The sequence below is a fragment of the Macrotis lagotis genome, chromosome 1, assembly GCF_037893015.1.
Source record: "Macrotis lagotis isolate mMagLag1 chromosome 1, bilby.v1.9.chrom.fasta, whole genome shotgun sequence".
NCBI classification, from domain to species: Eukaryota; Metazoa; Chordata; class Mammalia; order Peramelemorphia; family Peramelidae; genus Macrotis; species Macrotis lagotis.
Genome location: NC_133658.1, coordinates 170823320 through 170842100, shown reverse-complemented (window position 1 = coordinate 170842100; position 18781 = coordinate 170823320). Strand labels below are relative to the sequence as shown.

Here is an 18781-nt window from a genome sequence, read left to right as displayed (position 1 = left end):
ACAGAAACAATTAGACAATTTTGCAATATTGAAACTTTTGTCAGAAACTTTTTAAAACACTTATTAATATGATCATATAGCTGCTATTATTCATTTGATTCATGTAGTTTATGTTGAAAGACTTCTTTTTAATTACCAATGCTGAATTCTTGATACAAATCCAAGTTGGTCTTTGATTTTCAGAATTTCAACTCAATTGTTTACTTGGGCATTTTTTCACTTATTGTTCTAGTTCTTTTTAGTTGGGTGTTCAATTCATTGATTTTTTTTGTTAATAGAAAATGTTTTGTTCTTTTTTAAAAGGTTTATTTAGCATATTATTTTTTCAGATACATGTAAAAACAATTTTCAACTTTCATTTAAAAAATTTTAGAGTTCCAAATTATCTCTCTTCCTTCCTCTCCACCCCATCTTCTCGAAAAACCAAGCAATTTGATATAGACTATATAAATGTAGTCATGCAAAACAATGAAAGTGTTTTGTTAACAAAAAGTATTTAGAAATGTTTTCTACTAAGGACTGCTCTATTCCATAAATTTTGGTATGCTGTTTGACTACCCTAATTTTCTTTGATAAAAATTTCTATTGTTTATATACTTTGTTCAAGGGAAAAAATTCTGAATCCAAGGGACCCAAAAGAGAAGGGTAGAAGTATTTCCAAAGCTTTCTAACTCCACTAGCATCCATCTTCTTCACTCTCAGGTAACAATCATCTATGATACAATTCCATAGTCATGAACATCTAACAAGAACTTCTGTGTCAGCTTGCAAAGGAAATGTCACTTAGCAAAGAGTCAGAGCAAACCCATCTTCATGGAAGGGTTTTTCACTAGAAAGAAAAATGGTCAGTGCCTGTAAATTCATCAAAAGCAACTAAGGGACTCAATTGATCCAGAATATTCTGAGCCATCCATCCAGCTACTAAATCTTTTGAGCCTAAGTCCTTCATAAAAATACAAATTATCATGAACAATAAAAAATACACAGGGACAGATAGTACACAAATAATATGACTATATATAATTCAAAGTATTTGTGGCATTCTCTTTTATAGAACTTACCTCAGAAAGAGTCTCCATTCCTTTGCCATTAAAGATCACACAATTACTTGGTTCTATGCTTGTGAAGGCTTCCACATAATTACCACAAAAGCTACAGTATCGAGCATTTGGATAATTGCTGGCTTTGCATTTAGGGCAAATGGAATAGCCAGCAGGAACCGTGGGCTAGAAAAACAGAAGATATTTTTAATTTTAGGGACAATTTCAAAGAGCTGTGATTTCATCAGTATGCTCCTCTTTCTGCCCATGCAAGTCACAACCCATCTGTACCATAATAAATGGTCTCATGAGAGATGTCATGCAGAAAAAATTCATTCTTGTAATCAATGTGATGATGATGATGATGAGAGAGAGAGAGAGAGAGAGAGAGAGAGAGAGAGAGAAAAGGAGGAGGAGGAGAAGGAGAAGATGTGGCGGGTGGTGCAATGGATAGAGCACTAGCCTTGGAGTCAGGAGGACCTGAGTTCTATTCCAGCTTCAGATACTTAATAATTACCTAGTTGTGTGACCTTGGGCAAGTCACTTAACCCCATTGCCTTGCAAAAACCAAAAAAAAATGGAGAAGGAGTAAGGGAGAGAGTTTGGGAGATGGTGAGGGAAGCAGGGGAGAGAAGGAAGAAATGGCCCTGGTCTTGAAGATCATTTTCAAGAGCACAAAATCATCTCTACACCTGAAGGAGATATCATAACAGAGTAGAACACTCAAAGTGAACAAGGGTTCCCCATGGCTAGGTTAATAGAACACACAAATCTGACAGTGACTACCAAAAGACATGTAGAAGTGATTTTAGTGACTATTAATTCAGTTAATAAGGCGGTTCATTTTTTTCTGAAGTAAAAAAAAATTATCCCTACTTTTAGTTTCCTTGAGAACATTGAGCAAATAAATAGATGTCCCTATTATAATACCTGGGTCTATCAAGATCAGCTTCAAGAAGATCAGGACTAAAGAAATCTGAGCTGAATTGTACATACCTTAGTGCCACACCAGTCACAAAAACGTGCATCTCGCCGATTCCTGCGGCCACATTTTGAACAGGAAATGGTTGCTGCCTTCTGACTGATAAGAGGCAAAGTTACTTCTCCAGTGAATATTGGCTAGTGAAACAAAACTATTTTTAAGGAAGAGAAACAATATTTTCTGTTTCCTCCTCCTCCCCCCACTACTAAACAACCCAAAACAAGCAACAATAACACTTAATGGAGTAATAGAGCAATGCTAAAGTATATGAAATATTTCTGGCCAGTAAATAAAATGGGTTTTAATGTTACCTATGTAGAACAGATTGTTCATGGGCCTTCTCTTGTGGAAGAGCAACAGAATATATCTGTAGTTAACTGCTACAAGGAGATTATTCTAATAAGCATGCTAATTGGAATCATTATGATTAGGGCTATAAAAATAATGAACTGAGGCCCTAAATTGGTCCCATTGATATGAGGCTTTCTCTTAATTGACAGTGATCAATGCCTTAGAGGCAGGGATTTGAGTCATATTGAACAAAAACCAGTTTAAACTAGAATAGGTTTACTTTGTAAAAACCCATATCCATTGCATTTCAATATAAACTACTCCATTTCTCAGCACAGCAGAGCAAAAAAGGCCAACAGATGCTACTATTCTCCATATGTAAATGATGTTGAAGACTAATGCCTACAAGTGGAAGAAATTCCCTAGTGTTTATTTACTTGAACCCCTGAGCAGTCATTGGGACTGTGACTAAAAGGCTTTCCTTTCTCCTAGTCTTAAAAGATAGAGGTCAAAAACTTCATGAAAAGAGATTCAAGAAACTATAGATACAAACATGCTGGAGGTATGAGCACAAAACATGTCCACCTTTGCTTGTACCTAGACAAGAGAGCAGGCAACTTTTGGAGCTCTAACAGTGCAGGGAGAATATTGAAAAATATTGAAAAATAACTGGACAGATTCAATCACTCTGGAAGCGGAAACAAGAGTTGCAGCAATGAGGTCACCAGCCCTGGACCTTGAGAGGGGTCTGTCTTGGGACTTGAGATGAGTTTGAACCTTGTCTGGACAGATCTTGGTTTTGTTGAAATTGCCCAGGAAGGCAGATACAAGATGACGATTCCATTTTCCCTCTCACTACCCAAGGACAACATGTGTTCATTCTAAAAGCTTAGCTCTGTTTGAAAGTTTATTTGCATGCCTGTTCCCCTAGTCCTTAAAGCGAATGTGAAAGTTGTGGTTAACCACTGAATTCCTCATTTGTGTTTTCTTTGCTTCTTTGTGGAAGAGGCAGTAAAGTACACAGGGAGAAAGAAATAAAATGTATTTACTGCTGAGACCTCTCCTGGGAAAAAATGGGAGCTTAATGTTTAATAAAATATATTTTACTGATTCTTAATTTTATAGTTTCCCTAAAGTGAAGAACAGACTACTCTTAGACAACAGAATTTAGTAGTCTTTGGTGGGGAGGAAAGGTTGTAAGTGAGGCCTTGTTTTACTGAGGTGGCCTACTCAAGTTAATTCCTCTTCCGGCTGTCTTCCCATGATAGTCTTGAAAGGAAAACCATTTTCCCCAGGGAGCTTACTAGAAAAGAGAATCATGCCTGAAGGGAAGAGCTCAGAAAAAATGGCACTACTCACATCAGGGTAGGAACAGCAAAATCCAAGTTCTCTAAGTGTGATGGATGCTGTTAGTTTTTATTTATATACTCTTTAATTTGATGATCTCATCAGCTCTTGTGAATTGTATTATCATCTCCATGAAGGCAATTTTCAGATACCTCTCAATCTCTCTCTCAGTGTATCTTTCCTGTCTCTTTCTGTATGTAGATATCTTATACCTATTTGTATGCAGAGATCTGTCTATTCGCAGATACACATACCTACCATGCACAATGATTTAGTCTCTTTCCTGTTCCTCACCACCAGTTGCATGTTGGACATTTCAAACTGAATATCCTGTCAACAACTAAAACTCAACATGGTCAAATTAGAACTCATATTTTCATCAACCTCTGTCTTTCCAAACTTCTTATTTCTGTCAAAGATGTCATCTTTTAATCACTTAGGTTCCCACCTGCAGGGTCATCCTCAACTCCTCATTCTCCTTATTCTTATCCATTCAATTATCAAATCTTGTTTCCATCTTCTCAATTTCTCTTATATTCTCCATATTCACACAACCATAACCTTAGTTTAGGACTTCATCACCCCTGACCTGCATTAGTACTTTAGTTCCTAATTTCCTTCCCTATCTTAAGTCTCTCATTTCCAGTCCTTCATCCATCCAATTGTCAAAATGATTTTCCTAAAACACAAATGCTCCTTTAGACTGGGCCTCAATGTAGATAAACAGAAGACAATCTAAGTCCTAAACAATCTTATAGGTTGCTAGTCTGTTGCCAAGTTTTTGAATGTGCCCACAAAACTGGTAGAATGCTTGAGAATAGTCCTCAAGGAGGAAGAGAAGGTAATGAAAGCAGGGAAATATATTCTTCCTGATAATCATTCAGGAAAGGAAGAGCTGAGGCCTTGAGCATCCTATGATGGTATTAGGCAGCTTCATTCTTTATGCTGGGATGAAAATATATCCACCAGAAACATTTCTTTTGTTTTTTTTATTAAATTTTTTTTTTTATTTATTAAAGACAATGGGTTTAAGTGACTTACCCAAGATCACAAAGCTAGGCAATTATTAATTGTCTGAAGCTAGATTTGAACTCAGGTCCTCCTGACTCCAGGGCCAGTGGTCTGTCCACTGCACCACCCAGTTGCCCCAAAACATTTATTTTCTAAAATAAATGGACACTTCCTTCTGAGATAGAAATGGGAAGCCCCCATTGTTTATGTACTTTTCCATAAGAGTAACTAACCCAGGAAAATTGGTTATATAAGATTTGTGATTCTGCTGTGTCTTAAAATAAGCATTTTGGAAGGTATATATTTTGCCAGTATAGAGGAAAAATTAAAATCACAAACTAATATTCAATAAATTTTAGTGGTCTTTAAGGAAAAAAACTGCTTTTTGGGAGATTTAAAGCTCTTTGCATCCTGGACTCTTGCTCTTTTTCCAGTCTTCTTTCTTCTAGTCTTCTTTCTCTTTGTGTACTCTATGGACACAAACTAGTGGTTTTGCTTTTCCTCATACATGGTACACTTTCTCTTGGTTTGGTACCTTTCCACTGGCTATTCCTCATGCATGGAAGGCTATTTCTTCTCATCTCATGCCCCTCCTTCAAGGTTCAACTCAAATTTCACCATCTCTAAGAGGTCTTTCCTTCTAAAATTAACTCTTCCCTATTAGAATAAAAGTTTCTTGAGGAAACAGCTCTTTGATTTTCTTTATAATCCTAGTATTTGGCACAAGGTCTAGAGCATAGTAAATCCTCAATGCTTGTTGATGGATGTGTGTATCTGCGTATGGACAGATAGATTTCTACATTTACAGATATCTATATACAAATAGAGAAAGAGAAGAGAAAGACATAGAAAGAGATTTCAAGAGCTCTGAAAGTTATCTTCAAAGAGATATTAATACAATTCACAGGAACTGATGATTGATTGATTGATGATGGCTCCTTGGGTTGATTCCTCGATCCTACATGATTTCAGATGGCCAATGCTAACTTTATTTTTCTTCCACTGCTAGTTTCTTTCTCTGTTGCCAGGGATCACTCTATTTGGAGACACTTCTACTTATTATCTGCTCAGTGGAGGATTGGGGGTCTAAAATTTACTGGGAGAGTAGTTCCAATGCAAAAGAACATAGCATGGTAAGGGGAAAATGGGGGCAGCTGGGTGGCACAGTGGATAAAGCACTGGCCTGGGAGTCAGGCTGTCCTGAGTTCAAATATGACAAAAAGAAAATGATAAATCCCCTTCCAACCCCTACTGTTCTCTGGAGAGACACAGAGCAAAGATCAACCTCTTCTCATGAAGAGTATTTTTCCTGGTTCTCCTATAGGCTACCAGGAGTCAATGTGAAATTAGGTGTTCCTGGATTTATTTGAGAGAGTACAGCTACCTCTGGTAAAATCGGGAGAAATTGTGTCAAAACTTTACTCAACAATAATCCAATTTTGAAGCAAGCTTAAGTCATTATGCATTGAACCTACCATACATGTCTCAGGCAGGCGACTCTCACATGTCACACAGTACTTAAAGAGAGTGGGGTTTCCAGTTCCACAAAAATGACAGATTTTCTTAGCCTTAGAAATAAATAATGTATTGTTTTAGGCAAAATATTGTTTTAAAGTATTGTTTTAAACAAAATAATAATCAAGGTCCTTGTACAGTATCAGCCCTCAGTTCTCTAAACAAATTTTTTAGAAAACAAACCAGGATAAGGAACAGATAAGTGAACATTAAACATAAAGGAATACTACTGTTGGTTTTAGGAAGTATGACACTGTATCAAAGGAATGATTTTAGCTCTAAATTCATGTTGGAAAACAGTGACTACAATTATGGAGGAAGAGGCATGGAATGATATTATAAATGCTGTAGTAATATATGGATTGCTGTTTTGGGGACAGAGGGGGGAAAAAAGGAGGGAAAAATGAATGCTGAAAGCTATCTCTACATGTAATTGGAAAAAATTTTAAAATAAACTAAATTTTGAAAATACCTTTTTCAAAAAATAATAAAGGCTGCATTTATTTCTCAAGTGGATATCTTTAGGGAGAGGAACAGAATGGAAATTTCCTCTCAGCTCTAAAAGTAGTTCAGAGATTAAAAAAAAAATTCCTTGAGGCAATGAGAAGTGCTTTGTTCCCCCTCAAGGTTTTTCCTGAAGCTCACAATGCTATAGAAGTAAAGAATCAATTCTATAACAGGAGTCACACTGGAGTCTCCAGTCTTTTACTCTTACCAAAGAAAAAGATCAGGTTTCTCTTAAACTGTTTTCCTAAAACAATTTGGTGAAACATATGGTTAATTACAGAGTAAAATACATGGCCACTTGTTTTCTGAGGGGCTCCAACACATACATGATGATTTATGGCTGAAGTCATAGCATTTCTGGCTTGTGTGTAACTATAGTTGGGAGGCTTCAGGTTAGAGAGAGGTGTCCCCAAAGTTGTTAGACTGCAACAAGGTGAATTTCTAAAGATCTTTGTTAAAAAATAAGAACTCCATTAAAAATCAAAATCAACACCCAGGGCATTTTTTTTAAACCCATTTCAACCCCAGTGACAATGTTTCTTGTAGAGCAGTAGAAAAGTGGGAATCATAATCTAAGGGTCTTAGCCTAGGACTTAAAACAGCTATTGCCCCAGCAGACATCCCTACAAAAACTTTAATTTCACATAATACAAATTATTTATCTTTTGTGATCAGTTCTATCCCATGTGATCAAGAATTCTCCCTCCAGTATTAGCTATGAAAGGAGTCTGATTTTGTTCTTATCTACTTTTTTATAGTGTGACCTTTATTATTCAAGTTGCATACCCATTTTGGATTGTGGTACAAGGAGTTTATCTAATACAAATTTCTGTCTGACTTCTCTCCAGTTTTCCCAGCAATTTTTGTCAAAAAGGGAATTGTTTCTTAAGTATTTTATGTTCTCAGATTTATAGAAGCCTTACCAAAACTGTAAAGTTACATTAAGTGGAAAACAAAAATCAACATTTGCCTACCATTTTATAACATGATATCATTTAGTCCTCTTAACAAACTAGTGAGATAAGTAGTATAGGAACCATTATCTTTACTATACAGATAAGGAAATTGAGATTCAATGATTTATTCAGTCAAGGGGTTAAGTGATTCGCCCAAGGTCACACAGCTATGTAATTATTTATTTATTTTTGTCAAGAAGTTAACATTTTGGAGGTAATCTCAGAGGAAAGTATTAATATTAAGGGGAACTAACGAAGGCCAGTTGCAGAAGGTAGGAGTGGAGTTGTTTATAGTCATGTTGTGATAGAAACAATGCCTAGGACAGAGCACTGGTCCTGGAGTCAGGAGAATCTGAATTCAAATACAACCCCAACACTTAATATTTACTTGGCTGTATGACCTTGGGCAAGTCACTTAACTCCATTGTCTTACAAAAATAACCCCCCCCAAAAAAATCACAGGTAGTAATTAAACCCTGTGTTCTGTTGTTTCAGTCATATCCAATTCTTTCTCAGAGTGCTTTACCATTTTCTTCTCCATCTAATTTTACAGATGATGAACTGAGGCAAAGCTGGAAGAGTCTGAGGCTGGATTTGAATTCATGTCCCCCTAATTCCAGGTCTTGTACTCTATCCACTGCACTATTTTTTTAAATTTATTTTTTATTCTCATTTTGTACAAATGTTTTTTTATATTAATAAAATATTCTTGTTTACAATTAAACAAAATACCCCTCCCCACAGCTATGTAACTATTAAGTGTCTGAGGTCATATTTGAACTCGGGTCCTCCTGACTCCAAGGCTGGTGCTTTATCCACTGCAGCACCTAGCTGCCCTATCATAAGGCCTTAAATGTCAAAACCATGATCTGAACCCAGGACCTTTTGAGTCAGAATTAGTATCCTTTTTTCCCTCAACCAAAAGAACTGTGACTATGAAAATTTTTAATATAAACTATCGTATATATCATAATTCTCAACATGTAATTTCTGCTTTTTATCTGAGTAGCCAGGATAATTCTATAAGAATTCTGCATGGCCCATTTAATTTTTTTTAAAAAGTTTTTCATCAATATGACAAGAAGTTTTTTGGTAGATTATCAGTTTCAAGATGCTCTATTTTTCTATGTATGTCATTCAAAATATTTCTTACCCACTTTAAATGCTGTTATTTATCATCACTCTACAGCATCAGTTCTTGTTTATGTGGGTTATATATCTATTGATATTTACCATGTTTGAAATTAAAATGTCTTAAAAACAAGTACCCCCTGGTGTCCTGAGCCACACTGACAACCACTATCTTAGAATATATAAAATTAAGAGGAGAAAATAGCTTCCTTAAATAGTACTATAGGGCAACTTTTTTTAGAGTCAAGATGAAATCTTTCAAAGTTGCATAAGAAGTCTGTCATTGGCTTCCAATCAAGCATATATAGATGCTAATAGTAAAAGGAAAAATTAATAGATATATAATTCTGCTATCTCTTATACTTTTTCTTCCTTTAAGGATATGATTTTTCTCTCTCATCACATTCAACTTAGATCATTGTATAACATGGAAACAATGTAAAGCCTAATGGACTGCCTTCTGTGGGGGGGAAGGGAAGAAAGATTAAGGAAAAAAATTATAAAACTCAAAATAAATAAAATCTTAAAGAAAAATTAATAGAAATAATAGAATAAAATGTTTTAGTTTTTTTTAAACAGGTTTGGGAAGACAAGTCTTTAGACTTTCCAACAAGTGGCAATCTTTTGAATATTAGGAAGAAAAAATACAAACTAAGTAGTATATCTGCTTCCTTTATTAAATGGTAGCTTGGCATAGAGGACAGAGTCAACTTCATATCCAAGAAAAGGGTGCATGTCCCACACATACTGACACATGGTGGCTGGGTAACCAAGTCTCTTACCCTATCTCAGGCTTGGTTTCCATATCTATAAAATATAATAATATTATATTTTTAACTCTCCCAGTTGCTACAAGGATCCAATGAAAAAACCTTTGTAAGGTGTTTTTTAAATCTTAAAGTGGAATATAATATATGTTAGCTATTTTTATTAACAACAAATGGCAAAAAATATTGCTAGTCAATAGCAATAAGACAAGAGAAGAAGTTAGTGGCATACATTGTAGCAATGAAGAAACAAAGCTATGTCTATTTGCTGATAACATGATGATGATAGTGGTTGTTGTCTTTCATTCTTGAAGAAGATCAAAATGACCATTATGTTAGAGATAAGTTATAATGTGTCTGCCTGTGGCTGATCAGACCAATATAAGCTCAGAATGCTCTACCAGATGTTGGGTACAAATAGGCTATGTGAACATTTGAGGTGTATTCTCTAAGTTTGAACATCTCATGTTTCTCTTGAACTACTTCAAAAATAGCACCTTCTCTGGTGGGGGCATGCCATGCCGGGCAGTTCTATGTTGATGTCTTTCATATTGCATAATCAATTCCAAAGTTCTTAAAAGAGACCTTGAAAGTATCCTTGTATTATTTTCTCTGACCTTCCTGTGAGTTCTCCAAAAAATAAGTCTTTTTGACAAGAGTACATTTGGCATTCGAACAATGTGGTTATTAGCCCATTGGAGTTGTGTCCTCTGTGGTAGTGTTGGAAAATTTGTCAAATTAGATCAAGAAAGGACGGACCTCAGTGTCTGGTATCTTCTCCTGCCAGGTGATTTTCAGAATGTTCCTAAGACAATTCAAATGGAATGCCAGTTTCCTGGCATGGTGCTGGTAGACTGCCCAAAGTTTCACAGACATACAAAAATTGAGGTCAACATAATGGCTTGCAGCCCTTCAGTTTGGTAGTCAGTCTAATACCTCTTCTCTCCATACTTTCCCTCGGAGACTCCCAGACTAGAGCTAGCTTGGGCAATGCAAGTGTGTCAACTGTATAGTACTAAGATTAAGTAAACTTAACCACAATATTCCAAACTTCTCCATTTGATTTAACTGATGGTTCCACATATGGATGGTGTGGTACTGGCTAATAAAGCACCTGTATTTTCTTGGTGTTAATTGTTAGGCCAAAATTAGAGCATAGCTCTAGTGCACAATTGTGCACTACTGCACATAGTGCACAAGTATCTGCAAACAGAAAATCATATACCAACTTTCCTTTCATTTTAGTCTTGGCTTACAACTTTTTTATTTTGAAGAATTTACCATCAGTGTGGTAGTTGACCTTGATAACATGTTTATTCTCACTGAAAGTGTTTGACAACATGGCTAAAATCATCATGCTAAAAAGCATGGGAGCAAGGACACAGCCTTGAGTCATTTCACTGGTGACTGGGAAAGCATGAGATTCATTGTCCATTATCCAAAAGATGGGCAAACATACCATCATGAAACTGAAGTCAATACTGAACTTCTCCGAGTAACCAAATTTTGTTAATTTTCCATTAGCCCTCATAAGTGACAGTATCAAAGGTCTTGGTCAGATGTATAAACATTATGTATAGACTTCTGTTCTGGCATTGCTCCTGGAGTTGTTGGGCAGCAAAAGTAAAAGCTTGACATAGAGGACAGAGTCAACTTAGCTTCATAGCCAAGACAAGGGTTTATACCCCACACTTGCTAACATATGGTGGCTGGGTAACCAAGTCACTTACCCTATCTCTGGCTTAGTTTCCTCATCTGCAAAATATAGTAATATATTTTAACTCACACAGTTGCTGCAAGGATCCAGTGAGAAAACCCAAGCAACCATTCCTCAGCCCTTTCTGAAGCCACAATAGCTCTCAGGTAAATGACCATCTTCCAGGTGGAGGATCAGCCTATTAAAGGGGACTGTGGCAAGAATTGTGCCTGCAATGACTAAGAGAAAGCCCCTGTGACTGTCACAAGAGAATTCTATTTCTTTACCTTTTTTTTTTTAGAGAAGGCATCCTTGACCTCCTAGGGAATAACCCCTTCTTGCCATATAACCTAGAAAATTTCATTCAGTTTTTTAAAACCAATAAAACCCTACTTTAGAATCAGCACCGGGTGGTTTGATACATGAAAGGATCCTAAAGGCATTCAAAAACCTCTTCTTCAGCTGTAACTTCAGTTAGGGAGGGACTGACCAAAGGTAATGGTCAGTGACTTCAGCATTGATGGATGATGGTCTGTTCAGTATACTATGGAAGTATTCAGCCCATTTCTCTAGAATCAAGTTCTTATCACTAATCAATACTCATAACATGAAGCAGGCAAAGAAATTGAGACAATGAACAACTTTAGTAAAGTAACAGGCTGCAAAATAAACCCACAAAAATCAATAAAACATAACAGTACCAAAACCCAAGAGAAAATGATAGAAAAGGGAGGCATTCTAAATAACTATGAAATACATAAAATATCTAGGAGTCAATCTAAAATGAACACAAGATATGAATAGATACTATTATAAAACACTCCATAATGAAATAAGTAATTATTTAAGTAATTGAAGGATATTTATTATTCATGGTTAAGTTATACTAATATAATAAAATAATGATATCACTTAAATTAACCTTAGATTTAGTGCTATACTAATCAGCCTAGCATAATAGAGCTAGGTAAAAAAAATAACAAATAATTTAAAAGAAGGTCTATACTCAAGGAGATAAATTTTTAAAAATCAAGCTACCAAGGAGATAATTCATAGAGCAAGATTAAAATCTTGGGGGGGAAAGGACTTCTAGAACCTTAAATCACCACAACTACTTGGTACTGATTTAAAAAAGTGACAGACTAAATAAGTATGAATCAGAAACAACAGATCTCAACAACCCACTGCCCAGTAATAAACCTAGGAACATAAATTAATTGGGGAACAAACTACTCCCAATTTGAAGAGAATTGCTGGGAAAACTGGAAAGAGATTTGACAGGAAATTAGGTTTACACCAACATCTTACAGAATGTGCAACTATAGAACTAAAATAGATATGTGACAGAGTGTCAAAGATCACACCATTAAAAAAAATTAGAAGAGAGCCAGATCAAATTTCTTTAACCATTATGGCTAAGAGATGAATTCTTAACCAATCATGAGACAGAGTAGATCATATACCATAAAACAGATCATTTCAATTACATGAAATTAAAGAGGTTTTACATTTATAAAATCAAAGCAATTGTGTTAAAAGGGAAGTGGTCACCTGGGGAAAATTTTTTTGAATCCAAATTTTATTAAAACAAAATACCTCATATTTTTCAGGTCTAGAAATAACTGTCTGGCTTAGAAAATCCACTAGTGGGCACATCTTTCAGGAGGTCAATGTATCATACATAAAAAATTTATAGCATCACTTTTTGTGGTAACAGAATACTGGAAATAAAGTGGGTACTGACTGGTTAAGGAATAGCTAAACAAAGTGTGGTAGATGCATACCGATGGTGCTTGTATTAGCTGACATAGTGCTTTATGCTCTGGAAGTGATATCTGTAGCTTCTACTGTAATGTTGAAATTTAACAGTCGATCAGAAGTCACCATGTGAAAGATATTTAGCACACTTTGAAATAACTTTTTGGTAAAAGAATAAGTAAATTATGATTTATATTATCTTGATGCCTTAATTAAGTTGTCTTTAATAATCACATATTTTGGAAATATAATGGGCCAATGACAATTAGGAACATTTCAAACTATGAGGGCTTGGAAGTGGGAAAATCAAGCAATAACACAGGAAGATTATTAAATTCAGTTCTTATTTTTTATTGACATAGCTGAGTTATGTTCAAATTAGTTCAGTCTCAGGTAATTATCTTTGTAAGGATCTCAACTATGAGTATAGGTAAAATTCTAAATTTGACTGGATAATCTTAACTAATTTTGTTTCTTAGTGTGAGTTTTTCTTATTGCTAATTAGTCTGTTTTGGAACCAAAAGAATGTTAAGTTGGTAAAGTTGGATTGCTATTTTATAACAATCTCCTTATTTTAGTCACCACTTAGAATTAAGGGGGATATAAGACTAATTTCTAATTAGCTAACAGATACTAGATATAATTACATGTATAGAAGAAAACTATGTTTCATTTTTGCTAGGATTTACAGGAGAGATGATATAGCTAATCATAGCAAAAAGAAACTTGAGAATAGTTTATATAACATCCATAATAATAAAACAAAATAAAAAATTAGTCATAATATTAAGTTTTTATCAGATTAAAAATTATCAAAAATATTTATCAAATGTATTAAGTAAAAATTTTCCTAAAGTTTAGAATATTATAAAATTTAAACATAATGATTATAACCTAGAAACCCTATATTTAATAATTTTACAGAAGGAACTTTCATGTACCTATCTCTCATGCATATAGATACTGTTGGCTGGTTATACTGTGTAATATAACCAGCCATGAATAAATATATCTCTTATTTAATAAACATTGCATATGATCAAGGATTTTACTGTGGCAATAGTTCAATTAGCCATACAAGTTATATAAAAATGTGTATTCTACTATTCCAAACAATAATTTCAATAGCTTTTATTCATGATTTAATTTTTATTACCTTTAAATGAATGTTGGCCTGAGGCTGCAGCTGAGGAACGAGAGGGGCTTCACATATAATACATAAAGGAGTATTCAATGGTACCACACTTCTGCACTGAATGCATATTCCCATCTGTATAAAAGTGATAGTTGCTTTTATTTTGAAAAAAATTAGTATGTAAAATAAACTTTTAAGTAATACTGAACTAAGGATTTCATAAAGCCTAAAATTAATCCAAATACTTTAAGTGGCTGTGCAACAATAGTAAAGTCAATATGCTTATTTGAATACATATTTTGAGATTTTAAAATAAAGATATCATTATGATTTATCTTAGTTTCAGTTTTTCTATAAAACAAAGATTAAGATATACTTACTGTCCCCTTCCCCAGTGCCAAATAATGAAGGCAACAAGCCTAGCTTACTTCTTGAAATCTATTTGCAAAGACAAACTACTCTATATTTTTTCATGATCAAGTTTTCTATTTCAGTTTGAAAGCTTCATTACTGCCTTAATATTTTCAATGTCTAGATTCATAATTTATTAATAATAACAATTTCTTAATCTTTTGTCAGTGAAAGATCAGTTGATTAGTCTGAAAGCTTCCTCTTTCATTTCAGTAACAAGCTCAAAAAGGATGCCATCACTGCTAACCTGCTTTCTGCATTTCGACTGTGACTCAGAAGAACCATATATGAGAAAGCTCTCTGTCATTCATTCTGTCTTTTCCCAAGACTACCAGCAAAGGTAACAATTTTGTTAAGAATTTTGATCTAGACTTCCCAATCCTTTAATATTGTTGAAAGACTTATAAATTTTAAATTTTCCACAGAGAGGATAAACCTTTAATGGGTTTTTGAGGGAATGGACTTTATGAGAGTTTATGGGAGAATGGAGAATGGGAATAGAAACAAGGTAGGAAGAAGTAGGACACCTGTCTCATTACTGATGCATTAGTAAAGAAAAAAATTAGGTCTATATTAGCAAAGAGGAGATAAAGGATAAAAAGGAGAATAAGTGAGACTTAAGAACAGGTTTGATGGGGCAGCTAGGTGGCACAGTGGATAGAGCATGGCCCTGGAGTCAGGAGTACCTGAGTTCAAATCCGGCCTCAGACACTTAATAATTACCTAATTGTGTGGTCTTGGGCAAGCCACTTAACCCTATTTGCCTTGCAAAAACCTAAAAAAAAAGAATAGGTTTGATCCCTTGGTATGAGAAGAGTTAGCAGTTCCTTTGACTGGCACACCTAATCCTGAAGACAAACTGGCATATCCTGATATGAACTGAATGGAAAAAACTGTTGCCAAACCAAGTACTGCAAAAGACTAAATGAAAATATCTTTTATTTGTATCCTACTTTAAGACTTATATAATGCTTTCCTCTGAACAGAGTGAGGTGGATAGTTTACTATCTGCTTATACAAAAGAAGAAATGGAGGCTTGAGAAAGTTATAGTGGACTGGCCAGACTGTTTCCTTCTGGGGAAATGTCCTGCATCTTGGCTTCTGGACTCTTCATAGAACACATCATGTTGCCTCTTTCAAACTATTATATATTTATTTTATAAAACTAAGAACCAATGAGCTTTAATTTGGGCTATTCTGAACAGGATACTGATCCTGAGCTGAGCTTTCCCTTGAACATGTATGTACTACAGGAAGAGATGAAGTTCATTGTCTTTTCTAGAGATGGAATTCTTTCTTCAACTTTACCTGCTGAAATTCTACCAGTCTTTTCATAGCTTTCATTCACAAAACGATTCCTATCCACTTTTCAAAAAGTTGCAAAAATTCTACTTATAACAGTTAATAATATTAACATGACTAGCATTTATGTAGTACATTAATGTTTGCAAATGCTTTACAAACATTATCTAATTTTATTCTCTCAATAAGCCTGAGAAGTCCTACTATCCCCATTTTACAAATGAAACTGAGGTTGTGACTGGCCCACGGTCACACAGTTAGTAAGTATCTAAGGTCATCCTTGAACTCAGAATTTCCTGACTCCACATTCATCACTCTATTCACTTTAAAGCTTGCAACATATGTTACCACATTTGATCCTTACAACAACCCTGTTGATTATCATTATCATTATTTCTGATTTACAGGTGAAGAAAACAGAGATTAATAGAGATTAATAGATTTGTCCAAGGTCAAAAAGCTACTAAGTACATGATTAAAGATTTGAATTCAAATCTTGCTAACTCCCATTCATACCCTTCCATACTCTATTCATCAGGTCCTCTATACTTAAATTTTTTCTGATTCTCCCTGTGAGAAATTATTCTACTTTCCTTCAAAAATGCCTATCACTCAGTTCTTCTCACTCAGTTATCATGTTTATTTCATATCATGACATTTATTTGCATTCTTATCTTCTCTATTAAAATATAGGTCCTTTAGGACAGAGACCATTGATCCTTCTAATACCCCTTGTAGCCTACACCTAGCACAATGAGTTATTCAAAGCAGGCCATTGGGAGAATTCCTGGGAGGGTAACTGGCTCTGGGGCCCTCTTACACTACCAATCCATTTTTATCAGTCTGGGACCTCCAAGAACTTCCCAGGTACTTCCTCAAGGAAATAATGTAATGCAGGGTGGTATAAAATTATTTAAATTGGCTGCTGGGCCAGAACTGAGTGTGCATATAAAAGATTTAGACAGATAATCTCTCATATTCTTCTTTGGTGGCTTGTAAGAGGAGAAAATTATTGTGAGTAGAAGGGTCAGAGGGGCCTGTCTCCCACCCAGCCACTGTGCCTCTGAATGCATCACTATGTATTATGCCTATTTTGTATTTATTCTTTCCAGATATTAAATGATTGTGTATTCTAAGAATAAAAAAGCATGGTATGCATGCCTCAAAGAAGTATTTCTGTTTAGGAATCTTTTGTTCTCAACTCATAAATTTGTGTCAGAATTGGGTTCTTTGATGATTGATTCAAGACATTGAATTTGACCTAGATAGGATCACTCTGCACAGAGAAACCTGGTTAAGTACCCCTGGGGTTCAAGTGGAACATAGTCAAATTTCACCTGATCCCAGACTAGATATTAGGATTCAGGACTCTGGGTGTCCAGAATCTAGTGTAGCATCTCAATCTGGGGAATTACTTAGGGAGGACTAGAACGAGCCAAGTCACCCTTATGGGCAAATGAGTAGTCCTTTTGGACTGATCAACCAAGAGTTTTGAGGGAGTAATTCTATCATCTATTATTTTGGTTAGTCCTCTAGCAGATCTCTTTCCCTCTCTTTGTCTGTCTTTATCTTTCTGTCTCCCTGTCTCTGTCTCTCTCTCTTTTCCTATAGTCCTCTTATTCTCCAGTGATCATTAGAAAATAAACCAGATACACAGTTGTGACTATCTACTGGAAGCAGCAAAACCATAAGTTGAACTATATGACCTACTAGGCAGAAATCCTTTATCCATCCATTTAATTCACTGAGCAGCCTTGATAAACTAGCTGCCTAGCATCAGTCCTATACTTATTCACTTAAGATGATCCTTGAGATTAATGGGAGAAGTTTATATGGATACTAGTCAAAATAAACTGTTGACCAGTGTCAAACTTCATAGGTCAAGTGATCATACCCCCCCAACAGTAAGAAAATTCTCTTTTTCTCCTTTGATACCCTTCCTAAGAGATTCTTAGGAAAATCTTCATTTAGTTCATGTCTAGAGTTGTTTGTTGATTCTGCTACCTTGAAAGATTTCTAAGGAGAAAATGATCTAATAAGATTGTTGTGTAAAAAACTGCAGCCTAGGGAGCCAAGATGGCAGATTAGGGGCAATCACCAAACTAGATTCTCCCAACATTCCCCTCCAAACAACTTTAATTAAATTTTGGAGTGGTAAAATCAAAAAAAAGTCAGGGTGAGAAATTTTTCTGCCTAAGAAAACTTAAGAGGTAGGCAGGAGAAATCTATAACACTGAGATAAGGGTCTGATAGAGGTTAGTCTGGAGCTCATACACTTGGTGGTAGCAACAGTGGTGGCTTCAATGACAAAGAGAAAATATTACAAGCATCCAAAAAGCAATATTTCAAATATTGTGGAGTCACAGTCAGCATCACACAAGATTTAGTGACTTCCATATTAAAGGAGCAGAAGATAAGGAATATAATATTCCAGAAGGCAAAGAACCTAGAACCACAACCAAAAATGACCCACTCAACAAAACTGAGTATAAACCTTAAGAGGAAAATATGAATATTTCATCAAATAAAGGACATTCAAGCATTCCTGAGGAAAAGACCAGAGTTGAATAGAAAAATCTGACATTCAAATACAAGACTCAGGAGAAGTATAAAAAGGTATTATAAAATGTAATAACAAGGAACTCAATAAAGTTGAATTGTTTACATTCCAATATGGGAAGATGATGCATGTACCTCCTAAGAACTTTGTCATTAAGGCAGTTAGGAGTTCACATAGTCAGAAGGAATTGATTATGTTGGAATGGTCTCCAAAAAAAATGAAGGGAGGAAAAAGAGGGATATACTGGGAGAAGGGGAAAGGGAGAGGCAGAATAGGAGAATTTTTCTTACATAAGAGTCATGCAAGGAAGAACATTTATGATGAAGTGGAAAATGAGGGTGGGGGTGGTAAGCAATGCTTGAAACTCACCCT

General features: G+C 35.2%; 1 protein-coding gene across 1 annotated transcript in view; it reads right to left on the bottom strand.

The window, feature by feature from the left end:
* DZANK1 (double zinc ribbon and ankyrin repeat domains 1) overlaps positions 1-18781 on the bottom strand; it is a 148996-nt gene that overhangs the window by 80693 nt on the left and 49522 nt on the right. The window contains 4 exon segments of the mRNA XM_074209374.1: positions 1062-1226; positions 2037-2159; positions 6147-6239; positions 14158-14271. Of these exon segments, the coding sequence (XP_074065475.1) occupies positions 1062-1226; positions 2037-2159; positions 6147-6239; positions 14158-14271 (495 nt within the window).